This window comes from Dipodomys merriami, unplaced genomic scaffold (genome assembly GCF_024711535.1).
Source record: "Dipodomys merriami isolate MVZ:Mamm:240054 unplaced genomic scaffold, mDipMer1.0.p SCAF_62, whole genome shotgun sequence".
Taxonomy (NCBI): Eukaryota; Metazoa; Chordata; class Mammalia; order Rodentia; family Heteromyidae; genus Dipodomys; species Dipodomys merriami.
This window is the reverse complement of record NW_027206202.1, coordinates 1,619,724-1,641,064: the sequence shown is the minus strand read 5'-3', so window position 1 is coordinate 1,641,064 and position 21,341 is coordinate 1,619,724. Positions and strand designations below refer to the sequence as shown.

Sequence of the window (21,341 nt, the reverse complement as noted above, 5' to 3'; positions counted from 1 at the left end):
GCGGGGAGGGCGGGCGGGGGGCGCGAGGACACACCAGAGGCTGGAGCGAGCGCGAGCGCGCGCGAGGCCAGCGGGAGGGGGGAGGCACGGGAGGGACTCTGGCGGGAGGAGGGACCGGGGAGCCACCCGGCAGCCCGAGCCACCCCGAGCGCGAGACCCCCGAGACGGCTGCGGATTGGCTGGCGACGGCGCAGGTGGTGGGCGCGCGGGAGACAGGGCGGCTTCTCTTCTTTTCCCCCTTTCAACGATTCCGCCCCCCCCCCACTTCCCTCCGCCAGTGGCCGTTATTTCGCGCGCACGCGCACACAACACCGCTGTCGTTGTCGAGCCTGAGCAGGGGGAGCGCGCGCCGGCGCTACGGATGGGGCGGGGCCAAACGCGAGGCGCGTGCCCGCCTAACGGTCGCCCTCGGGTCTTTGGCTTCGGTGTTTTGTTCCCTATCGGCCACCGTCTTCTTCCCCAGCCCAGAGGTTTATTTACAATCTTGCCAGTCTGGGTCGTAGTTTCCTCAAAGATGGCGCCCGGAGTTCACAGGAACGGACCGTGGCCGACCCCCAACCCACACTGTATCTCGACTCCCCTACCCCCCCCCCCAAAAAAAAGAGTCAGGCTGCAGCTCGGGGTACAGACTGTATTTACACGAGGCGCGGTGGGGCGGGGCGGGGCGGGGCGGGGCGGCGTCAGCGGGGCGCGCAGCGCTGGCCGGCCAGCAGGCTCAGGAGGTTCGCCTGCAACACAGGAAGGCAGGGCGCGTCAGGGCGGGCGGCGCCCACGCCGGCGGGCCGCGAGGGGGGCGGCGCCGCGCTCACCTTGAGGAAGGTCTCCACCTGCTTGGCAGACATGCCTTCCACGCGCTCCAGGTCCTCCACCTGCGGAACGCGGAACGAGCGCGGCCGTGGAAGCCGGGGAGGGGGAGGGGGGGGGAGGGCCCGCGCGCCCCGCCCCCCCTCCCTCCTCGTCCCCCTCCCTCCTCGTCCCCCTCCCTCCCCCCCGCCCGCGCGCCCCGCCCCCTCCCCCCCCCCCCCCCGCCCGCCCCGCCCCGCCGCCAGGTACCTGGCTGAAGGGCCCGTGCAGCTCCCTCCAGCCCACGATGAGTTGCGCCTTCTTCTGGCCGATGCGCTGCAGGCCGCGCAGGTCGCGGGCCGAGCCTTTGTTCAGCAGATCCAGTATTTTTTGGCGCCCCAGGGCCAGAAGCTCCGGGCTGAGCTCGAGGTCCCAGCAGTCCTCGCCCTGGTCGGGCTGGGAGGCCGGTGCCTCTAGCTGCGAGAGTGACAGGGCAGGCAGCTCAGACGCCGGCAGGACTGCTGCTCACTCCACTCCACAGTGGCCCCCCTCTCTCCCAGTTAAGGGGAGACCCAGTGACGTAGTAGACATAAAGCACAGAGCACACTCTTACACCTCCCTCAGGCTAGGAGGTGCAGCCCCACTAGAGGTCCCGGGCTGGAGGAGATGGCACAGGGGGGAAAGGCAGTCAACACGGCCCCCACCTTGAGTCCTCACAGTTGTGGGAGGGCTTCTAGTGGTAGGTCTGTCACTTGGGGTGCAGTGTAGGTGTGGGGGCAGTACTAAGTTTGCAGAGGGGGCAAGAGCCAGGCTACTGAGTGGGCAGACATCCTTTCCGCTGGATACAGCCGCACCACTGCTAAAGGCTGTGGAGGCACCATCACCCCATGTAGAGGGGTAGAGCTGCAAATATTGGAGCTAACAGGCTGTGAGAGAAGGCCAGTGCTCTTCCCCTAGAACTCAACACCCCTAACTAAATTCACTACCCCTAAAGGGTCCTGGCTGAAAATGTAGCTTGGACTCCCAATGTCACCTTTCTCTTCCGGCCTTTCTTCAGGATGTGGATCGTGGCATTTGGGGATGCTGCCTGTTCCTGAACTGAAAGCAAGAATTGCAAGTGAGTCAGATCACAAGCTCCACTCTTTTGTATGGTCAGTCCTGAGACCTGAACTCAGGGCCTAGGCCACTGCCCCTGAGGTTTTGTGCTGAAGGCTAGCGGTCTACCACTAGAGCCACAGTTTTACTTGGCCTTTTTTTTTTTTTTTTTTTTGAAGTTTTCTCCAATTAACTACCAAAAAAACAGGAAAGCAGGGCTCTCTTGCTCAGGCTAACTTTGAACCAAGATTTTCAAATCTCAGCCTCCCAAGTAGCTAGGATTACAGGCATGAACCACTGGCAATCTGCTTGAGTTAACTTTTTGTGGCTCCCACAAGACCAGTAGGTCTCAGTTGCTCTTGAGTTATAATCAGTCTGCCCCTGACTGTTCTTTCACACCAAGGGCAGAGCCCCAGTGCTCCTTCAGATTGTCCTCAGTCCTCCTTAGGGCTAGCATGTGCTAGGAGGATATGAGTAACATGAAGACAGCCCTCCCTCATGGGACATGGGTTTTCTGGGCCCTGCTTACTTACGTAACTGTAGGGGCATTACCACAGCCTTTTTCAGAGGCTTTGCCACTGTGACTGTGCGACCGGGAAGGGGTCGGAGCATTGTAAGGGTGCAGTTTTCCTTCCCCTTTGGGTGTAAAGCTTCCTGAGACATCATCTTGGCTTCCAGTTCTTTTTGCTTCATCTTAAGCCTCTGTTGGAAAGGATCGGGGAGAGATGTGACCCAGATCACACTGCATGGCAGCTGAGTAAGAAAGTGAGTAATCAGAGCTTCTGAGGTTGAAGAAAACAGGGATTGAACCAATAGAAGAGTTTATTAGGAAACAGATGGAGACTGTTTCTAATGATCAGGGGGCTGTCTAGCAGTGGAAAAAGACTCTGGAAATGCTGAAGAAAGATTTGTTCTCAGCATGAGCTAGGTTTTTATGTGTTTTTGTTTTTTGTTGGTCATGGGGCTTGAACTCTGGGCCTGGGCACTGTCCCTCAGCTCTTCAGCTCAAGGGGAGGGCTCTACCACTTGAGTCACAGCACCACTTCCGGCTTTCTGGTGGTTTATTGGCGATAAAAGTCTCTTGGACTTTGCTGCCTGGGCTAGCTTTGAACTTTGATCCTCAGATCTCAGCCTCCTGAGTAGCTAGGATTACAGGCGTGAGCCACCAATGCCCAGTTCTTTTATTTGGTATCTTTCCTTTTACCTCTTCACATCAAATTGTGATTCTTTTTCAGAGTTCAGCCATGTCAAGGACATTTGAAAGGCAGTAAACATGCAGTGTTGGGTGAAAACTGGACTCCAGATAGCAGTCCTCTGTGTCCAAAGAGCCTAGAACTGCTTCTCAAGGCTATAGGAATCCTAGCCCACCTTACTTCAGCACTTACTTCAATCTCCAAGTCTTTCTGCTCCACTGTCTTAATGAGCTCCATCCGCTCTCGCCTGGGGGTACTCAGGAGAGAAGTCCCTTGGCACCCCTGGGAGCCCAGCAATTGGTCCAGGTTGAGGAGGCGCTCTAGCATGGCTGGGTCCATGTTGCTTAGCTTCTGCAGGGGACTTAGCAAAGAGGTTATAGTTATTCTCTATCTTCCTTCTATTTCACCGCCTTCACCAACAGAACTCTTTTTTTTGTTTTTTGTTTTGGTCAGCCATAGGACTTGACCTCTGGGCCTAGGCACTGTCCCTGAGCTCTTCAACTCAAGGCAAGTGCTCTACCACTTAAGCCACAGCGCCACTTCGGGTTTTCTGGTGATTTACTGAAGAGTCTCACATTCTTTCCTGTCCAGGCTGGCTTTGAACTGCGATCCGCAGATCTCACACTCCTGAGTAGCTAGGATTACAGGCGTGAGCTACTGGCACCCAGCTTGAGATCCCCTTTTATCATGTCTTAACTTGATAAATCTTGTTCAGGAACCCTAATATTCATTTGCTGAGCAACCCTGAATGAGTCATCCCATTCTGGGTACAGTGTCCTCATCAGATGAAGTAACCTCTCAGGGATGCTAAGAGAACAAGCATTTAATGAATATTTGTATACCAGGTGTAAGGAATCTTCTGCTGTCCTGATCTAAAAGTACTCACTGTCTAATAAGGAATGAGACCTTAAGGGCCTGGCTATTTAGAAGATGAGCTGGGGAAAACTTCACAGAAGACATCATCTTAGCCTGGTGCCAGTGGCTCAAACCTGTAATCCTAGCTATCAGGAGGCTGAGATCTGAGAATCGTGGTTTGAAGCTCATTCAGGCAGGAAAGACTTTTCGCCAATGACAAAAAGCCATTAAGTGGAGCTGTGGCTCAACTGGTAGAGACTCAGCCTTGAGTTTCGGAAAAGCCAAGCAAGTCAAGCAAAAAGCAGGTCTTAACTTCAAGCCTCAGCATTGGCACCAAAAGAAAAAGATGCACTGTTCTTATATATGGACATGTTGAACTGAAACCTTTTTGTACAACTACTTAAATAAAAAACTTTTAAGTCAGTTTGATGCCACCTTTCCCACAATGCCTAGTTTGTGCAGCTTCTTTGCTCTACTGTGAACTAGATTCTCAAGACTCTCCTGCTCTTCATGTGTAAATGTGCGGAACAAATGCTTTCAGTAATTTTTTCCTTGGGGCTCACAGAGTAAGCAGATTCCTCCCTAATTCTCTCTAGATTATCTACCTGGCATCATACACACATGTTTTTACATTTCCCCTTGTGAAACATAAGCCCCTAAGGCTAGAGCCTATCTAGGTCAGACAAACCCCATCTTGGAGTCTGTCCTAAGCTATTGCCTTTTTGGCAGAGTTTGCCTATTCAAAGTAATGCAGCTGTTTGTTTCAGCCCCTTGGAGCAGAATTATACACTTTTTTTTTTTGGGGGGGGGGGGGGGTCTGGTCATGGGGCCTGAACTCTGGGCCTGGGCGCTATCCCTCAGCTCTTCAGCTCAAGGCTAGCACTCTACCACTTGAGCCACAGCGCCACTTCTGGCTTTTTTCTTTTTGCTCATGTGGTGCTGAGGAATCGAACCCAGGGCCTCAGGCATGCGAGGCAAGTGCTCTACCACTAAGCCACCTTCCCAGCCCTTGTACACTTAATTCTTAGCCTTCTTGGGTCACTTCTATTTAACATTTACACGGTTTAGAATTTTTTTTTTGTCTTGTCAGGCGTGGGTGTTGAACTCTGGGCCTGGGCACTGTCCCTCAGCTCTTCAGCTCAAGGCTAGCGCTCTACCACTTGAGCCACAGCGCCACTTCCGGCTTTTCTGTTTATGTGGTGCTGAGGAATCGAACCCAGGGCCTCATGCATGCAAGGCAAGCGCTCTACCACTGAGCCAACCTCCTAGCCCATGGTTTCCAGTTTTAGGATAGTGGTAGAAACAAGGCAAAACTAACACTGCAACTGACTCCTTGGAGTCAATGGCAATAGAGAAAGCAAGACTACTGAACAGAGGTGATTGAGCATCGGTATACACTGGGTATGAGGTAGAGTGATCAGAATTATACACTAGGCATGGGCAATCAGAACTGGAGGGAGAGGCTATTCAGGATCTCAGAGAGGCTTCTGGCTTCCTTAGACCCTCTAAAGCACATGGGTACCCAGAACCTTTGCCTAAGGGTTGGGAATTATTAGACAATCATGTATATTCCCCAGAGCTCACAAAGAATAAAGGCAGCAGATAAAAGCTGCCATTTTTAAGTTTTTAACTCCCATTTCCTGCTTGGGGAGTAGCAAATGTTTATTATAATAAACTCACTTTCCCACTTCAAAAAAAGAGGCTTCCTTAGGATGGCGGGTAGAAACACAATTATGTTAAGACAACCACCTCCTTGAAGACCACCCTGCTATAGAGGGTGGTCTCTAACCCAGAGAGGTCTGGACACATCTCTCCATCTTCTGTCTCCTATGAGTTGCTGTTATCCTTGACCTGAAAGATCTGATCCAGAAGCAAAAATGCTCCTTCAGATGCCTCAAAAATGTGAGCATTTGTTCATGGCATAGAGATTAGAAAATGAAAAGAGGGAGACCAGAGGTGCAAGAAAGAAGCCTCTCTGGGTTCCCAAGACAGCAATATTGAGTACAGGTACATCTTTCCACTTTAGTGAATTACATAGAGGAGGACCTGGAACTAATTCACTGAGCAAGGAACAAGTTCACAGTTGTCTCAGCTGAAGGATCTGACAGGCTAAACCCACAACTGCTACACAGACATCCCAGCTCTACCTGCAGGGATACACTTGAGTCCCTACTGCTTACCTGAGCTTCTGGGAGGCAGGGGCAGGAGCTGCTGTGGGTTCGGGACTCTCAATCTCTTCTTCCTCAGAACTTCGGGCTTTCTTTGCCTCTGATGGGCCTAGCAACTCTTTCTGGGACAGCTTAACGGGTGCCAAGGCTAGGGAAAGATTGGAGGAGATATAAAGGGGAATGGAGTTGTCAGCCTGTGCTGATACATGGTAGCTTCAGAAGACTCTTCCTCCAAACATGGCTTTCCACTCCTGCCTACCCTAGTCCTCACCATGAGGCTGAAGGCTTTCATTGGTGAAAGGCCTGTTGATCACCTCCTTGGACCTAGCAGCGAAGTTGAGTGCAGAGACTGTGTCTAGATAGAAGCGTCTTTCAGGGGCAATGTTGGCAATGAGGATGCTGTGGGCTGAGCCACCCAGAGAGTCCTGAGGGGTAGAGAATGAAGTGGTTGGATCAGAATCTCAATCTTCTCATTGCTTGGTTGTTATGCCCTTGCCCCACCCCACCCCCCAAAAGCCTCAGAACCACCTCATCCAGCCCCTTTTGCCCGGACATGGGTGGGCCTGACCTGCAATAGTCGAGTGAGCTTGCTGTCCCTGTAAGGCACACGAGGGAGGCCCTTGTTCAGTGCATCCACCACCTTGCCCAGTACAAAGAGAGAGGTATTGATAGCTCCACTCTCTTTGAGCCGAAGGCCCTGGTTGCCGGTGCGCCGGTTGTCCTCTGAGCCAGCCAAGTCAATCAGGTAAAGTTTTCCTTCCCGCTGGCGAAATGGGGCCAAACGCTCCCGCTGATCCACCTGAGGGATGGGCAAGAACCCCAGGCTTAGCTCAAGCTCCATGGGCCTCCCAGATCCTCACCTGCCCTCTGTCAGTGGGCTTCACCTTGACTAAGAGCACTGCATGACTGCGGGAAGAGCGCTGATTGAGACGGGTAGCTCCTACAGTCCGATTTCCACTGGCTGGCAGGAAGTGTCGCTCAAAATCAGCAAAGCTAGTGATGGGCTTCTGCGTAAGACCTGGAATCAGGATGTTTCCCCGATAGTCTTCTCGGATCACTAGGTCTCCTGATGCAGGGTCCAAGAGGTCTAATACCTATTTAAGCAATGGCAAGTAAGGCTAATTCTCCATGTATAGGCTGCTTTACTTCTAAAGACCAGTCTCCTTTTTACTCTGTTGACTTCCACAGTTGTACCATCTGCTACCCCAACTATGTCTTTCCAAGTCTCACCTAACCTCTTTACTAGAGCAGAACCCTGTCTTACTTTTGATATTTTGTCTCCTCCATCCCCAACCAGAGGTAGGCTTTACCTTTTCCTGGTAGATCTCTAAGTAGGACATAGTGACAGAGAGGTCCCATGGCCGGCCCTCAGCGCCTTCCTCCCTTGTGAGCTGTAGGAGGTCCATGAGAGCCCGGGGAATTACTCCTGGTTGTTCTGGGCTGCCCAGCATTGTATGTGTCTTTCCTAGGTGAAGAGTACAAAAACTAAAGTTTTCTTCTTTTCCCTAACCCTTTTTGGCCATGGTTGTTCCCTTCAGGCTTTTTTACCTGCCCCAGTAGGTCCATAGGCCAGCACACTGGCATTCTGCCCTTCCAGCAAGTGCCTCAGGATGGGTTGCACTGAACCTGCATAGATATCCTGCTGAGAGCTCCTCTCTCCATAGAAGGCATCAAACCTGGAGACAGGCAGATTGGAAGGCATTAGCACAGGATTCTACTGATACCCAGACTTAAAGGATAGTTGCTTCAAATTTAAAAGAAAATATTCCTTATACAAAGACTACAAGTATCCACTGAACACATACTGTTCTAGTCTCTACTGGAGTTAGGGAAAGTGAAATGAATCTGATAATGCTCTTGGAGGATTTGCAATATTGTGGGACAAATACCTACAGCTCATTGTGACTCAGGAGCTAAAGATGGGAATGCATTAGAATAACTAATTTTGTTGCAGGAAAGATGGAAATATAGCAAACAGTCAAGACATGGTGTAAAAAAATGGACTTTTTAATCTTTTTTACATGCAGCACATATAGAAATATCTGCAAGCCAGGCACTGGTGGCTCACACATGTATCCTAGCTACTCAGGAGGCTGAGATCTGAGGATCATGGTTCTGTGAGATTCTTATATCTCCAATAAAAATGCTCAGAAAAAGCCAGAGGTGGCACTGTGGCTCAAGTGATAGAGCACTAGCTTTGAGCAAAAGAAGCTCAGGGACAGCACCCAGGCCCAGAGTTCCAGCCCAGGCCTGGCAAAATAAAGAAAGAAAGAAAGAAAGAAAAATATCATCTGCTTACCAAACAGTAGAAAAGATGGCACTGCTTATAACTGGTCTAGATTGAAGACAACTGTACACTGCATTCTATAGGGGAAGCTATGGTTTAGATTACAACAGGAAATTTAGTACATATTGATAAGTAAAGCTGTAGAGAAATTGAAGCCAAATTATTAAGGGCCAAGAATTAAGAACCAAATAACTTTTTGCAAAGAGACAGTAAATACTTTCAGCTTTGTGGGTCATGTAGTTCTTTTCAAAACAACTTAATTCTGGGACTACTCAAAAGTAGCTACAGCCAGGTGGATCACGCCTATAATCCTAGCTACCCAGGAGGCTGAGATCTCAGTCTTATAGTTTAAAGCAGCCCAGGCAAGAAGGTTCTTGAGACTCTTATCTCTAATTAACTAGAAAAAAGATGGAAGCAGAAATGTAGCTCAAGTAGTGGAATGCCAGTCTTGAGTTTAAAAAAAAAAATCTTAGGAAGTGTACTCATTACTTCACTCATGTAACTGTAACCCTCTGTATAGTATCTTTACAAAAAAAAAAAAAATCTTAAAGAAACAATGCCAAGGTCCTGAGTTCAAGCCCCAGTATGGGCAACAGCACCCCCACAAAAAAAAAAAAAGCTGCTATAGACAAAATGTAGATAAACAAATACAACTTTATTTACAAAAAGATTCCAGAGGCTTCTGAGCCCCTGGCTATGTTCTTTCACCATACATCCCCCAGGCAATTCTTGTGACTCCTCTCATTCCCTTTGTAGTTTTATGTCTGATTCAGCTTCCAGTCTTTCCCTACAGTATCTCACAGAGGACCTATCACTGTGTGCGCCACAAATATTTCCCAAACAAATGAAGGTTCAAAAAACAAAGCTGTGTTAAGGAGGGAGCAGAATCCTGGAAGGCTAGTGTGAGAAACTAGGCAGTATATAATAATGTGAGCAGACCTAAGAGAGGGATGGAAGAGTGGCCTGAACCTTACTGGTATTTCAGAGTCTCTTGGTAATTCCTCCAGTTGGCAACCTCAAGAGAGCAGCTGTCTAAGCCTCGTACGCAGGGGGGTTCACTTGCTCCAGCTGCTCCTTCCACAAATGGCCGAAGTCTCACAGCCACCCTTACTCGAGCTGGAGGTGGACGTCGGCCACTCCCCATCTTGCTTAGACGACAGCGACTAGCCCCTGAAGGAGAGAAGATGAGTTTTAAGCATGAAAGGATGGTGGTAGCAGAGAGGAAGCACTTTCTACCCTGAACATGCTGTGGGCACACCTCAAACTCAGCAGTAACAGCAGGTTGAGTGGGGTGCAGAGCAATGTTCACAATCACCTGGGTGATCTTATTAAATTTTGGATTCAGTGTTAGTTCCTGGAACAATATCTGAAGATTTTGCTTCCTCTGTACTGGGATTTAAACTCAGTTTTATACTTGCTAGGAAGGTGTTCTACCACTTCAGCCATTGCCCCAGCCCAACAATGGTTTCTCTTGATGGAAGGAAAGGGAGGATCATGTGAGTGAATGTGTGTGTTGTTGTTGTTATCTAGTTCTGTAATGTTTTTCATTAAAAAAAAAAAAAAAAGATACCATAGATATCCTTCTTTGGAAGGGATCAGGTTGAAGAGCAGTCCCCAACAGTTTCCTGTCCTAGTTCACTCTGCAAAAGGTACTGATATACAGCTCTTTTCTAATAAGCTTCATTTGCTTCTGATCACTAAATCTAAGCCATATGAAAAACAACAACAACAAAAACCAAACACAACATATGGATTCTTGTGATCACCAGAAAACATAATGAAGATAAAACTAAAAACAAACAAATAGCTGGTCACTGGAAGCTCATAGCCACCTAGTAAAAGCAGCCCAGGCCAGGAAATTACATGAGACTCTTATCTCCAATTAATCACCAAAAAGTCACAAGTGGTACTGTGGCTCCAGTGGTAGAATGTTAGTTTTGAGGAAAAAGCTAAAGGACATCACTTAGGCCCTGAGTTCAAGCCCCAGTACTGGAGCATACATGTGCATACCTCTTACCTCAGTTTCCTAGGCATTCTGGTCCTAAGATTACAAGCATGTGCCACTATGTAAGGAGTTGACTCTTTTTTCCTTTCTTTTTTCTTTTTTTTTTTGGCTGGTTCTGGGGACTCAGGTCCTAGGCACTGCCACTGAGCTTCTCTTGCTCAAGGATAGTGCTCTACCAATTGAGCTAATCGCCACTTCCAGCTTTTTCTCAGTAGTCTGTTGGAGGTAAGGGTCTCATGGATTTTCTTGGCAGGGCTGGCTTCAAACTGTGATCCTCAGATCTCAGCCTCCTGAGTAACTAGGATTACAGGTGTGACCCACTAGTGCCTGATTGACTCTTTTTGTTGTTGTTAGTTGTGGGGCTTGAACTCTGGGCCTGAGCACTGTCCCTCAGCTCTTCAGCTCAAGGCTAGCGCTCTACCACTTGAGCCACAGCATCACTTCCTCTCCTTTTTGTATGAAAAATACAGCAAGAGGGTATCTTTGGCCTTTTTTTGGGAGGGGGTTGTCAGTCATGGGACTTGAACTCTGGGCCTGGACGCTGTCCCTCAGTTCTTCAGCTAAAGGCAAGCGTTCTACCATTTGAGCCACTGTGCCACTTCCAGTTTTCTGAGTGGTTTTTTTGGAGATAAGAGTTTCACAGACTTTCCTGCCTGGCCTGGCTTTAAACCGAGATCCTCAGATCTTAGCCTCTGGAGTACCTAGGATTACAGGTGTGAGCCATGGGTACTCAACCTCTTTGGCCTTCTTTATATCATTAGGTGTTCTTCCCATTCAAAGCCTACCAACTTTTTTGAAATCCACTTCAAACATTTTCTTGTTTTTATTTTTTGGTCTTGGTATTGGAACTTGAACTCAGGACCAGATGGGCACTCTACCACTTGAGCCACACCTCCAGTTCGAAATACCACTTTCTTAATGAAGCCCTCCAGCATATCCGAGGGTATATATCAGATTCTACACTATAGCAGCTTATAGATACCATCACGGTATTACACTTGTTTATGAGACTACTGAAACAGACTAAGTTCTTCTAGGGAAGGAGCAAGGGCACTTTAATACTTACCATGAATCAGTGGGTCTAAGAAGGATGAAGGGAGCTTATGTCTATGCAAGAATACTTGTGCAAAATAGTTAAAGGGCAGAAGTTCTGGAATCAAATTCCCTGAATATGAATACAGGCCCCAATATTTACTAGTTACATTACATGTGAGCAAGCTACTTAACACAATAATGCCTGGCTTCCTCGAATCAAAACAACCTGATAGCGTTCTCTGCTGGGCCTGGGAACTTAGCAAGGAAGGGCTCAATATGGGTTAGACATGCTCCTACATGTTTTTGTTTCCCCTAGGAGCCTGAGGACAGGAAGGATGATCACAGACCCAATTCTCCACTACCGGCTTTCCCAGCTTGGGCTGGCTTTGAACCTCGATCTTCATATCTCAACCTCCTAAGTAACTAGGATTAGACGCATAGGCCACAGATGTCGGGCTTCCAACCCTTTTCAGTGATCACAGCGCCGCGCCTCCGTCGCTGTCCACTCGCACCTGCCTGGTGTGGGCCTCTCAGACCCTTCCTGCATCCCCACAGATCTCCGCCCTCGAAAACCGCGACACCCCCTAATCCACTGCCAGCTTCTGGCTTCTCACAGTGAGGTTAGAGCATCAGGTAACCGCCGGACATACAGCCACTATCCTCACTTTGCAGACGAAAGTGAAGCTCACAAAGGGAAAGGTTGAAGCCAAACGCTTGGGCCTGGCGGGGCGTCCACTTAGGTCAACTGACCCCGAGTACAGCACCGGAAAACAGCGCGGCACGGGCGGCCTGACGCCCGGGGACCCCCACCCCCGCCCCCGCCGCCCCCTGGACTCTCCTAGACAGCCGCGGAGCCGGGGCCAGACTCCGACACACTGCCCTGGGAGGCTTCTAATCTTCAGTACTCCGTTTCGCCTGCGTACCTGAAGCGGCCGCCGCCATCTCGCGTCGCCTCAGAGGCGCCGAGGCCTCGGCGTCCATTCCACACCCTCCCGAGGGCCCGCCTTTCACATTCGAATTTCGCGGAGCCCCGCCCCTCTCCGGGGCACCACCAATCACCACTAGGCGCTTCCGGAAGCCCGAGCTGGTGACCAGAGACTATCCCGCCCTCTCGGGCTCACTTCCGGATCCTGCGGAGGAAAACCGACCTCGGGCGGAGGATGCGTGCGCTCTCACGTTGGCGGCGCAGCTGTTGACGTCAGCGCCGCGCTCGCGGGCAAGGCCTGCGCGCCGCTTCTGAGTCGCTGCGCCTGTCGCCTGACCCGGGAAGTTCCTGCGCGCTCAGCTGCCCGCGCCTCTGGCTTTCGTGCTTCCAGGCCTAGATGTGCGTTAAGCGTACACTTTTCGCCTCACAGCTACAAATTGGTGCGAGTCAAGCAGCGGCCGAAGGCATGTCTCAGCGCCCGAGAGAGCGTTCTCGCTGCTTTGATTGTGCCAACCGGGAAGATGCTGTCTGGAAACGGGATTGTTCCAGTCGACTGCCTTCATTTCCTGCAGTTTTTGTCTCCGAGGTCACTTGGCGATTCTGCGCATCGGGGGTCGTTTTGTGGATTGCAGGTTTTGAGTGCGAGTCGACTGGGCCACAGCCTCTGGTCTGGGCTGTTAAGTTTGGACCACACTGGCTGGATTGTGGACATGCACCTTATGCTTGCCCTTTGCCGAGCCTAAAACCACTGCTTGTCCCCTTATGTCGCCTGTCCTGGTCCAGCACATTAGCTCAGCGCTCCTTACTAGGTAGCGGGCCTGCTTGACACCCAAGGTCTGAGGTCGACAAACTGTTAAATAGTTCTCCATCTCTTCTGGAAGCTTAGCCAGGGATGATATAAACTAAACTTTTGAGTTTTACCATTATGAGCCACCCATCAAAAGCGGTTGGCTTCATTTGCTATTCTAGGTAACATTCATTTTATATGATAAAATGAGTGTTCCAATGACCCAAATACAAGAGGTTCGTTTACAAGCATTGAAAGAGGAGCTAAAGAAAGAAACAGGGCTGGGAAGGTGGCTCAGTGGTAGAGCGCTTGCCTTGCATTCCTGAGGTACTGGGTTCGATTCCCTTGCACCACATAAGCAAAAAGAAAAAAGCTGGAAGTGGCGCTGTGGCTCAAGTGGTAGAGCACTAGCCTTGAGCTGAAGAGCTGAGGGACAGCGTCCAGGCCCAGTTCAGGCCCCACGACCGGACCCCCCAAAAAAAGAAAAAAAAATGTGAAGCCAGGCGCTGGTGGTTCTCACCTATAATCCTAGCTATGCAGAAGGTTCAGATCTGAGGATTGCAGTTCAAAGCTAGCCAGGATAGACAAATCCAACAGACTCTTATCAACAAGTAACCACCAAAAATCTGGAAGTAGGGGTTGGGAAGGTGGCTCAGTGGTAGAGTGCTTGCCTTGCATGCATGAGGCCTTGGGTTCGATTCCTCAGCACCACATAAGCAAAAAAAGCCGGATGTGGTAGAGCACTAGCCTTGAGCTAAAGAGTTGAAGGACAGCGCCCAGGCCTAGAGTTCAGGCCCCACAACCGACAAAAATAAAAAAAATAAAAATAAAAATCTGGAAGTAGCGCTGTGGCTCATAGTGGTAGAGCTCCAGCCTTCAGTGAAAAAGCTCAGAGAACCCCCAGGCCTTGAATTCAAGGCCTGAAAACACACAAAACAAAAGCCCTTCAGAAAGTCTTTATTCTCATCTCAGAAAATGACTTCCTTCTCTTCCCAGTTAGCTGGTACTCCTTTACTCACAGGAATTCAGTTATTAAGTTCCTCAGTGTCTCCCTTCTACCCTCAATGTTCCAAATTCTTCATGGTATTACTGTCTTTGTTCAGACATTCATCATTCTCTAGTCCAGATTTAGTTTATTAACTACCTTCTTTTTCTGTTGTTGTTGGTCATGGGGCTTGAACTCGGGACCTGGGTGCTGTCCCTGAGCTCTTTTGCTCAAGGGTAGCACTCTACCACTTTGAGCCACTGCACCACTTCTGGGTTTCTGGTGGTTAATTGGAGATAAGAATCTCACAGACTTTCCTGCAGCAGATGACTTTGAATCCTCAATCCTCAAATCTCAGCCTCCTGAGTAGCTGGGATTACAAGCATGAGCCACCAAGTGCCCAGCTATTAACTACCTTCTTATTCTGCTTTACCTGCAGTCTTTTCTCTACTTAGCACAGAAAAATGATGCTTTTATAGAAATATTATCCGTTTTCTGGTTAAAATTTTGGTTCATTGGCTCCCTATAGGCCATAAATGAAAGCTTAAAGTACTTAGTATGATATGATATTCATGATGCCTGCCTTTTCATGGTGTAAGCATTATGCCCACAAAGCTTTGGTCCTCAGCTCCACCCAGACCTGAGCTCCTCCCAGCCCTTGACTTCTCCCAGCCCTGGAGTTCCTGACATACAGCTGGCCTCTTCCTCTCTCCACCCAGACCCATCATAGCTCCCGTCTACCTCACTTCCTACCCCCATACTCCCTTACTATGGGGTAAGGGGATAGGGACAGAAGTCATGTGCTCCCTCTCCAGGGGAAATATGTCTCCTCAAACAAACTTTGTAATAATCTTTCTCCTGTGTCTACCTGCCTACTTGTGGATGTATGTGATGGATCCATTCACATGGGGCTTCATTGTTGCCCAGATGCAAAATACATCTAGTTACCCACCTATATTTGGATTTTTCCTTTTCCTTCCCTTCCCTTCCCTTCCCTTCCCCTCCCTTCCCTTCCCCTTTCCCTTCCCCTTCTCCTCCCCTCCCCTCCCCGCCCCTTCCTTTCCCTTCCCTTTCCTTCCCTTCCCTTCCCTTCCCTTCCCTTTTTTGTGGGTCTTGGGGCCTGCTCTGGGCCTGGGCACTGTCCCTTAGCTCTTCAACTCAAAGCTAGCGCACTACCACTTGAACCACAGTGCCACTTCAGTTTTTTCTGCTTATGTGATGCTGAGGAATCAAACCCAGGGCCTCATGCATGCTAGGCAAGCGCTCTACCACTGAGCCAACTTCTCAGCCCTTTTCTTTACTTCCTGACATCCAGCCCTCCATTTCTGGGCTTTGTTCTTGCTAAGCACAAGTTCTACCACTTACCTATACGCTCAGCCCTGTAGTTTTCATATCTATTTTTACATAAGCTGGGCTCTAGTATTGCTCACCTACACATAACACACACACACACACACGTATGTACACACATCCCTTCCTCCACAAAGTCTTCCTTGATACCCCCAGAAAAAATTTGGTTGGTTACTTCTTTGGGTGCCAGCCCAAGGATTGGAACTGAGGTTCTGGGCACTGTCCCTGAATTTTTTTTGCTCAAGGATAACACGTTAACACTTGAGCCACTGTTCACTTCTGGCTTTTTGGTGGTTAATTGGCGATGAGTCTCATGGACTTTCCTCTCCAGGCTGGCTTTGAACTGCAGTCCTCAGATCACAGCCTCCTGAGTAGCTAGGATTACAGGCATGAGCCACTGGTGCCTGGCAACGATTTTAAATATTTGATTCAGCAATTTTTAAACTTTTTTTAAGTAAAAGATATTTTTCTTCAAATACAATCAGTCAGTCATTTAATCTTCTGCTGTGGTAGCTTTACTTAGTACAGTGTGAAAACTACTGATTTGAAGGCTATCATAGAACCAGACATCTGATTTGTCAGGGAAATCTGTTATATTAAGGAATAAAATACTGAGTTCCATAAAAGCATACTAAATAAATGAAACAGACACAAAAGCCCACATTATTATTCCATCTACATGTAATGTGTAGATTAGGCAAATATAAACAAAGTAAATGACTGGTTACCAGGGATTTAAGGGCTTCCTTTTGGGATGCTGACAGTATTCTGGAATTAGAGGGATGATTGCTAATTAACCTTGTGAATATCCTAGAAACCATTGAATTGTATGTACACTTTAAGGGTATGAATTTTGCGTTATATATATCTCAACAAAAAAATTACAAATTACAGTGGCATAATCTGCTTCATGATATTAGATGTGTAGAAGAAATAAAGGAATTTGATATAAAGTAAAACAGAGTAGTCACAAGTTTATTTCTTTTTTTTCTTTTTTTGTCAGTTATGGGGCTTGAACTCTGCCTGTGTACTGTCCCTCAGCTCTTCATCTCAAGACAAACACTCTACCACTTGAGCCACAGTGCCACTTCCAGTTTATTGAGTGGTTTATTGGAGAAAAGAGTCCCACAGACTTCCCTGCCCACGCTGGCTTCCAACCATGATCTTCAGATCTCAGTCTCCTGAGTAGCTAGGATTACAGGCATGAGCCACTGGTGCCCAGCATGTTTATTTCTAAGTTAATATTTCTTTATATAATTTTATGTGACTATTATCTTTGCGTAACTGAGAAGAAATGTGATTCTCACAGTTTCTGTGAATAAATCTGTTGGGAGCAATGAGTAATTGTCTGTCACTACCAACCAAAAGCTCTTATTAGTATTCTAGGACTAGGAAGTAGACGTTCTAAAATTGACTTCCAAAGCAACGTGTGTCTTTGCCTAAATCTATCCAGTCACCTAGATGTTTTTCTGAATTCTAAAGAACCCCTTATATTATAACAACCAATAATAAAAATCTCACCACTTTGAGCTTTCCTGGTTGTTGTTGTTTTGTTTTTGTTTTTGTTTTTTTAATGCTGGCCCTAGGGCTTGAACTCTGGACGTAGGTGCTGTCCCTGAGGGTATTTTGTTTATTTGGTTTTTTTGTGCTAAAGCCTAGTGCTCTACTACTTGAGCCACAGCTCCACTTATGGCTTTGTGCTGGTTAATTGGAGATAGGAGTCTCATGAACTTTCCTACCTGGGCAACCTTTAAACCCCAGTCCTCAGGTCTCAGCCTCATGATTAACTAGGATTACAAGCATGAGCCACCATAGCGTGGCTAGGATGTCCATTTTTAAGCAAAGGGTGGACAGAATTTACCCTGTGCTATGGCTACATAAAGAAAGAATCCTAGCTCTGAAAAAGCTAAGCAATAATACAAGGGTGACACCTGGGCCAGAGAATGAGGGCAGAGTCCTTAGGCATACCGACCGACTTAACTTCAGGAGTTAAGTTCTAGGATACTGTTCCAGGCTCACTACATTCTGTGAATAGATTTAGGTCTACCGAGTGAGGTGACATTCTTCTGGCTGTGTAGTACTTTATCAAGGGAAGTACTAAGTAACACTTGAACAGGAGAATGGAACACCTGAGGTTTTGGCAACAGATCAGTAGGCTTTACTGGAGCCTCAGAACTCCTGTTGGGTCAACATTTTTAGCAGTTAACCTTGAAAAGTGTTGGAGTAAACTGGAATCTTATCTCTTTCTGATAAATTAAAAGGAAACCCCCAAAGCCTGTACAGGTGGCTAATGCTATAATCCTAGCTACTCAGAAAGATGAGATCTAAGGATCAAGGTTCACACCCAGCCTGGGAAGTCAAATCCAAGAGACTTTCCTCCAAAAGTTTCCTCCACTTTCAGCAAAAAGCTGAAAGTGGAGCTGTGGCTCAAGTAGTAGAGTACCAGCCTTGGGTGCTCTAAGCAAAAATATGAGGCCTTGAGTGCAAGCTCCAGGACCCGCACCAAGAAGAAAAGAAAGAAAATGAAAGAATGCTAGATTCTAATACTTCCCACTTTTCCCAGGTTCATGTCCAATCAATAGCCAGAAATTAGGTTAGCATATTTTTACCAGAATTAAGAAGCAGATCCCAGCTGCAGACACTATAGACACACCAGCTTTAGCATTATCACTTTATTAAGTCATGTATGTGTATGGGGGTTAGTGATCAAAGAACTTGTGCCCACTAGGGCTACTGCCAAGGAGGAGGAGGAGGAGGAGTTTAGCAGCTGCTGCACTCACTGGGGTAGTAGTCCCAGTGCAGGCCAATGGCGTTGATGAGGGAACCAGCTCGGCCACTGATGAATCGTAGGACGGTATTGGGGTACAAGGGAGCAGCATTGAAACTCGTGCCTGAGTCTTTCCCAAAAGCTAGGTAGCGGTGCTGATCAGTCACAAAGACCAGCTTCTTCAAGTATCTCTTGTACTTGCCAGACACCTGGACCACTGATTCCCCAGGGTACAGGAAGATCTCTTCCAGGTCTCCCTGCTTCCCACCTACATAGTCGCTCCACACCTTGCCATAGCGCACCTGGAGACTGGGGGTAGGGTTGAGGAGGAAAGGAAGAAAGACAAGTTTATCAATGTTCAGAACCCTTTTTTTTTTCCTTTTGGTGTCAGTCCTGGTGCTTGAACTCAGGGCCTGAGCACCGCCCTTAGCTCTTCACTAAAGTCTACCACTCATCACTTGAGCCACAGCTCCACTTCTGGCTTTTCCGGTGGTTAATTGGAGCTAAGAGTCTCTTGGACTTTCCTGCTTAGGCTGTCTTCAAACCTTGATCCTTAGATCACAGCCTCCTGAGTAGCTAGGATTACAGGCATGAGTTCACCAGGACCTGGCAATTTAGGGGTCTTTGATGTGCTAAGTTTGTGTATGTTGGAAGAGGTGAACTTAGTACCTAACTCTGAACAGCACAGATCTAGAATCTTAATACCTGTTACTAGTTACCTGTTATCCCCCTTGGTGATTGAAGCAGATGTGATGCAAAGTGAATGAAGACTTTCCAGTTTAGTAAGATCAGAGAGGATCTCCAAACCTATGAACTCAGTCTTACCCTATCTTTTTTTTTTTTTTTGGGGTCCGGTCATGGGGCCTGAACTCTGGGACTGGGCGCTGTCCCTCAGCTCTTCAGCTCAAAGCTAGCACTCTACCACTTGAGCCACAACGCCACTTGCAGCTTTTTCTGCATATGTGGTGCTGAGGAATCGAACCCAGGGCCTCATACATGCAAGGCAAGCACTCTACCACTGAGCCACCTTCCCAGCCCTGTCCCTCAGCTCTTCAGCTCAAGGCTAGCGCTCTACCACTTGAGCCACAGTGCCATTTCCGGCTTTTTTTCTTTTTGCTTATGTGGTGCTAAGGAATCGAACCCAGGTCCTCAGGCATGCAAGGCAAGCGCTCTACCACTGAGCCACCTTCCCAGCCCCTCAGTCTTACCCTACAATGTAGTAACTGTTGACACGGACACGGATGGCAGTGATTGGGCCTTCCAACTGGTTCCCAGAATGGGAGAAGCGCTGTCCTCCAGTACCTCCATACTCCCCATTAAAGGAGGAGGATCTGAGCTGAACTGGAGGGGAGAGAAGGATTTAGAGAATGAAATCTCCTGGAGAGCTCAGTTGTTCTCCACCATTCCCATTCTTTCCATCACCTCAAGTCAACTTGTCAACACTTTGACCAACAGCAATATAGAAGCTGTCTTCTTGGAGCCCTATTACCATCTTACTTACTGGCATTGGCAGAGGCTGAGGCACAAAGAAGGGCTAGGAGAGCAATGGTCAACATTCTGGGGCTGGAATGGGAAGGAGAAAAGGATGATTCTTTTTTCTCTAAACAATGTATACTGGCATTCTTGGCCTGCCATTTGGGCCTGAACTTTTCAGTCTTTTTATTCATACAAAGCAGATCTCAGTCTTCAGCCTAGAGAAAACCGTTCATCAATAGTCCTGTGCCTCTTAAATACCTGTCTTCTGTATCCTTAATCCCTTTGGCTTTCCCTGTGGCCATCCTTTTCCCCTAACTCTGTCCACATTAAGAAGAGTCAAGCCCCCTTCCATCCTCACACCAAATAGGAGTCTCATTTTCCAAAGAGGAAGAAAAGGTCATTCCCAAAATGTAAGGATGGTTTAGTTTTTCAGACTAACCATATGAATAAAACTAGCTGAAGCTGGCCTGTGGTAGATTAGTCTAGTCTATGGAACAAGATTTTTTTTTTGGGGGGGGGCGTCGATCCTGGGGCTTGAACTTTGGGCTTGGGCGCTGTCCCTCAGCTCTTCAGCTCCAAGTGAGCACTCTACCGCTTGAGCCACAGCACCACTTCCAGTCTTCTGGTGGTTAATTGGAGAGAAGAGTCTCACAGATTTTCCTGCCTGGGCTGGCTTTGAACTGTGATCCTCATATCTCAGCCTCCTGAGTAGCTAAGATTACAGGCATGAGCCATGGATGCCTGGCTTGGAGCAAGATTTAATCCCTGGCTCCTCCTCCCCCCTCCCCAGCTCTCAAATCAGAAGGCATTTTAGAGGTGCCTTTGGGACACTTAGGGACTATTGCTAGCAATAGAAGAGACGGTGGGGACACCAGTGTCCCAAGAAGCTGCTGGGATAGACCAAGAAGTTACAGAAAGATTTGGGATGAGCTCAAGATATTAGATCCCAGGTGTCTGGTCTACTTAAAACTAGCTCAGATCCATATGCCCCATTTCACTATCACACAATGCTCCTCTGCCACTCAGTCCAGCTCAGATTTGAATCCCTCCCCACCGATTCAGTCCTTACCTCCCAGGGTCAGATGCAAAGTAACCCCCCAGAAATTTCCAGATCTTTTATACCAAGCCTAAGCCCTTCCCCTGCCCTTTATCGTGTGAACCTCACCTCCTGGGCAAATATGATCAACCTCTTAGGATTAGATGTCACACAGAGTCTGGAACATCTTATCCGCCCCTCCTCCAATGATTACAAAGTGGGATCCACTCCAGGCTAATTGCCCAATTGCAGAAGGGATAGAATAAACTTCAGAAAAGTCAGCAACCACCAAGTGCCAGTGGCTCACGCCTGTAATCCTAGCTACTAAGGAGGCTGAGATCTGAGGATCACGGTTCAAAGCCAGCCTGGGCAGGAAAGTCCATGAAACTCTTATCTCCAATAAACCACCATAAAACTGGAAGTGGTGCTGTGGCTCAAGTGGTAGAGTTCTTGCCTTGAGCTGAAGAGCTGAGGGACAGCGCCCAAGCCCAGAGTTCAAGCCCCACAACCGACAAAAAAAAAAAAAAGAAAGAAAGAAAATTAAATCACCTGAAATCTGTTCTCTGTCATGATAAACATTGCCTTCTGCAGGCA

General features: G+C 48.2%; 2 protein-coding genes across 2 annotated transcripts; both read right to left on the bottom strand.

Annotated features, from left to right (window-relative positions):
* Window positions 1-611: 611 nt before the first annotated feature.
* On the bottom strand, window positions 612-12,424 carry LOC138814980 (kinesin-like protein KIF22). The gene is made up of 14 exons (XM_070004146.1): window positions 12,345-12,424; window positions 9,356-9,551; window positions 7,643-7,770; window positions 7,405-7,559; window positions 6,979-7,188; window positions 6,663-6,893; window positions 6,366-6,519; window positions 6,107-6,242; window positions 3,264-3,432; window positions 2,412-2,580; window positions 1,817-1,881; window positions 1,054-1,260; window positions 810-869; window positions 612-728 (listed from the first exon to the last, which is right to left on the bottom strand). The coding sequence occupies exons 1-14, from the start codon at window positions 12,400-12,402 to the stop codon at window positions 681-683; spliced, it is 1,986 nt and encodes a 661-aa protein (XP_069860247.1). The 5' UTR covers window positions 12,403-12,424; the 3' UTR covers window positions 612-680.
* A 5,701-nt stretch (window positions 12,425-18,125) lies between these two features.
* LOC138814893 (zymogen granule membrane protein 16) lies at window positions 18,126-19,819 on the bottom strand. Its single transcript, XM_070003990.1, has 3 exons — window positions 19,737-19,819; window positions 19,444-19,576; window positions 18,126-18,544 (listed from the first exon to the last, which is right to left on the bottom strand). The coding sequence occupies exons 1-3, from the start codon at window positions 19,789-19,791 to the stop codon at window positions 18,229-18,231; spliced, it is 504 nt and encodes a 167-aa protein (XP_069860091.1). The 5' UTR covers window positions 19,792-19,819; the 3' UTR covers window positions 18,126-18,228.
* Window positions 19,820-21,341: the final 1,522 nt, after the last annotated feature.

Excerpts from the sequence above, each read along its gene's own strand:
- LOC138814980 (XM_070004146.1), bottom strand. The coding sequence starts at position 12,402 with ATGGACGCCGAGGCCTCGGCGCCTCTGAGGCGACGCGAGATGGCGGCG. Across the intron at positions 3,433-6,106 it reads CCTGCCTCCCAGAAGCTCAG|TCCCCTGCAGAAGCTAAGCA; the intron begins GTAAGCAGTAGG and ends CTCTTTGCTAAG. Across the intron at positions 729-809 it reads AGGTGGAGACCTTCCTCAAG|GCGAACCTCCTGAGCCTGCT; the intron begins GTGAGCGCGGCG and ends CCTGTGTTGCAG.
- LOC138814893 (XM_070003990.1), bottom strand. The coding sequence starts at position 19,791 with ATGTTGACCATTGCTCTCCTAGCCCTTCTTTGTGCCTCAGCCTCTGCC. Across the intron at positions 19,577-19,736 it reads CTCAGCCTCTGCCAATGCCA|TTCAGCTCAGATCCTCCTCC; the intron begins GTAAGTAAGATG and ends TCTCCCCTCCAG. Across the intron at positions 18,545-19,443 it reads AACAGTTACTACATTGTAGG|TCTCCAGGTGCGCTATGGCA; the intron begins GTAAGACTGAGG and ends CCCTACCCCCAG.